This window comes from Schistocerca nitens, chromosome 5 (genome assembly GCF_023898315.1).
Source record: "Schistocerca nitens isolate TAMUIC-IGC-003100 chromosome 5, iqSchNite1.1, whole genome shotgun sequence".
In the NCBI taxonomy this organism is placed as follows: Eukaryota; Metazoa; Arthropoda; class Insecta; order Orthoptera; family Acrididae; genus Schistocerca; species Schistocerca nitens.
Genome location: NC_064618.1, coordinates 346,526,350 through 346,529,044, shown reverse-complemented (window position 1 = coordinate 346,529,044; position 2,695 = coordinate 346,526,350). Strand labels below are relative to the sequence as shown.

General features: G+C 48.3%; 1 protein-coding gene across 1 annotated transcript in view; it reads right to left on the bottom strand.

Annotated features, from left to right (window-relative positions):
- The window catches only part of LOC126260436 (protein roadkill-like), a 1,366-nt gene extending 133 nt beyond the window's left edge, over positions 1 to 1,233 (bottom strand). Inside the window, exons 1-2 of the mRNA XM_049957765.1 lie at positions 671 to 1,233; positions 202 to 547 (exon numbers count right to left, since the gene is read on the bottom strand). Coding sequence (XP_049813722.1) covers positions 202 to 547; positions 671 to 1,233 — 909 coding nt within the window. The remainder of the gene's footprint in view (positions 1 to 201; positions 548 to 670) is intronic.
- Between the last annotated feature and the right edge of the window lie 1,462 nt (positions 1,234 to 2,695).

The following is a 2,695-nucleotide window of genomic DNA, read 5'->3' as shown; positions in this document are numbered from 1 at the left end:
AGCAGGAAAGAAGTTTATCTAATACTTTTACATATGTGTACATATGTAAGTAGTTGATGAAGTTGTTAGCTAATTTAAATATAGCACAGTTTTCCTCCAACGTAGGGTTCAATGAGGCAGCAGCGTTCTTATAGGCAAGAAGTTGCACGCTGGAAACGTGGAGTTTAACTGTAACAGCCATTAAATAGGCTCTTCCATTACCAAGCGGCTAATCTGGACCACTGCTTCAGCATGATCCCTAATGGCAGTCGCCCAACCTTTGCTGCCCATGATGGGCACAAGATGGCGCTTCACGAAACTCATGACCGGCCGCTTGAGTACATCGCAGGAGTGGCTCAAGGCGATGACGGCGGTAGCGGCGGCATTGTCCACGGTTAGGTTCTTGACCAACTCTACCTCGCAGAGCTCCTTCAGTTGGGGCAGGTCGTACTTGTCGGCCGCCATCAGCAGCCTGTCAGCCATCGTCTCCAGGAAGGGCGTGCTGTCCGTGTAGACGAAACGCAGGACCTCACGCAGGACGTCCGCCTCGACATCGTTGATGCGGACGCTGCCAGTGCGAGCCTCCTGGGTGTCATGCCGGAGCATGGCGGCGAAGACAGGGCTGCGTGCGGCCAGCACGGCCCTGTGCGCTTGGAACTCTGCGTCACCTGCCCACAGCTTCACGTCAGACAGCTGGCCCGTCTCCAGCAGCGCTGCCAGGTCGTCTGTGATGCTGCGACGAGGCCTCTCGAGGGCAACGCTCGGGTAAGGCTCCGTTATCACACACGACGTGGTCACCTCTCCCACGAACTTCAGCATGTAATCGAAACCGTCCTCCGGTCTGAAGGAGCCGTACAAGCACTTCCATTTCGACTTCTTTGGTGCATCGAGGCAGACTGACTCCGCCGGGTACACCTCGTACTCTATACCGCTGCTGGACACTAGTGACGCCCTTAGTCTAGCTCGCACGGTAGCGCCTTTCTGGGAAGTCAGTAGCTGGAAGCAGAAGTACAGGGCTTTGGCAACGTCTTTACACAGCACCATACACCACTCGCTCGAGTTACAGTGCCAGAAACCGGGCGATTTCACTTCGTCTACCCCTTGAGGCCAGTATTTGTAGTTCAAGACAGTCCAGCTGCAGGCGACTTTCTCGGTTTCGAACCTCACGCTGCCCAAGTCGCAGACTGTATCCTCGCCTGCTGCCGGCGTCGGAGACGGCGGGATGTTGTCGACAGACAAAAGAGATACGTCCATATTCACTCCCCTCCTACGGATCGAGTCGGTCTGAAAATAGAATGAAAGAAGTTAACTTCTGTTGAAAATTAGCTGGTGGTGGTGAGGGAGAGCGGGATAATTTTTTTTTTTTTTTTGAAAGAACTTCCGCTATGTGACTTTAATTGTTCACTTTTTCTTAGCGCTTCTCAGTGCATGTTGACAATGTTGAAATATGTAGGACCTGTCTGACACGTCATCATCGAAAAAACATTTCTGGTCTCTTAGACGAGATGTATTACAGGAAACGAGAACATACCAAAGGTACTGATATTGTGCACAAAGTGCAACCATTAACATACAGTATGGCGGATTTAACAGCTAATACATTCCTGTGACCTGCATTCATCGTTTCTGTTCATGAGGTGGTTAACAGAAGTGACTAATGCAGGTCACAGGGCTATATGTTATCTGTACAAGGTGTAAATAACCTTTATGCGTGGCAGGTAATTCTGTATGCCGTTTTCAAGAGTGATTTCGTAATCCAGAGACTGATAACAGGTGAATCGTAATACTGACATTTATTCATCAATAAATGTCAGGCGTTGAGGTGATTGGGAGTGCAGTGGGTCACATAATTTTCTATTTCTTTCGTTTATCATCACTGTGACTGGCTCACTGATTCGTGGAAGAGTTTGGGGTACATACGAATAAATAATGCATTTTATTTGAGAGGAAGAGAAGAGAGCACTACAGCTAAACGGGTCTGGCCAGGAGCAAAGATTGGCCACCAAACTGATTAATATTCTTAACAGAGGCTCGAATGGCCATCCTGAGGAGCGGCAGGATCTTGTCCACATATACGTTGGCACAGCCAAATGTCCAGCTGGAGAGCAGAGTGGCACTAACTGCAGGAAGCGAGGGTATCTTACCACGTTTTGTGGACCTCCATGAAAACCATGTACCACTTGTAGAAAGCGTGGGTTACAGGTAGCACAGTGAACCCTCGAGTAGTGGAACAACCTTTGTATGGTCCCGCTCTCCATTGTTGTCAAATTTATTCAAGATGGCGGATCCAAGATGGCGGCGATATGGTAACATCGCAATGACATGGAGGGAATTTCAACTTTTGGTGAGAAAGTACATCAACTAGGTTACCTACACTAACCTAACCCCCTCCCCCTCCCCTCCCCCGAAAATGGTGGGAAAATCGGTCACTTGTGTTACCTCCAGTAACCTAAGTCATTTGACTGCCACCTCTTCCTAGGAATTGGCTGGGAAAGGACTCCACCTGTGCTGCTGGAGAAAGAGTAAGGAGCGTAATTTATTTATTTATTTATTTATTTACGAACAACTTTTTAGGGATATATTTCACATAGTATATTTATTACACTGATAGAAAACACTCGCTCTGATGTGCTTGGGGTCACTACACAACACAGAGCTGCAAACTACTCGTAAATCACCGAAATAATGTAGTACATTGATGTGCAGAGGGGGCAAA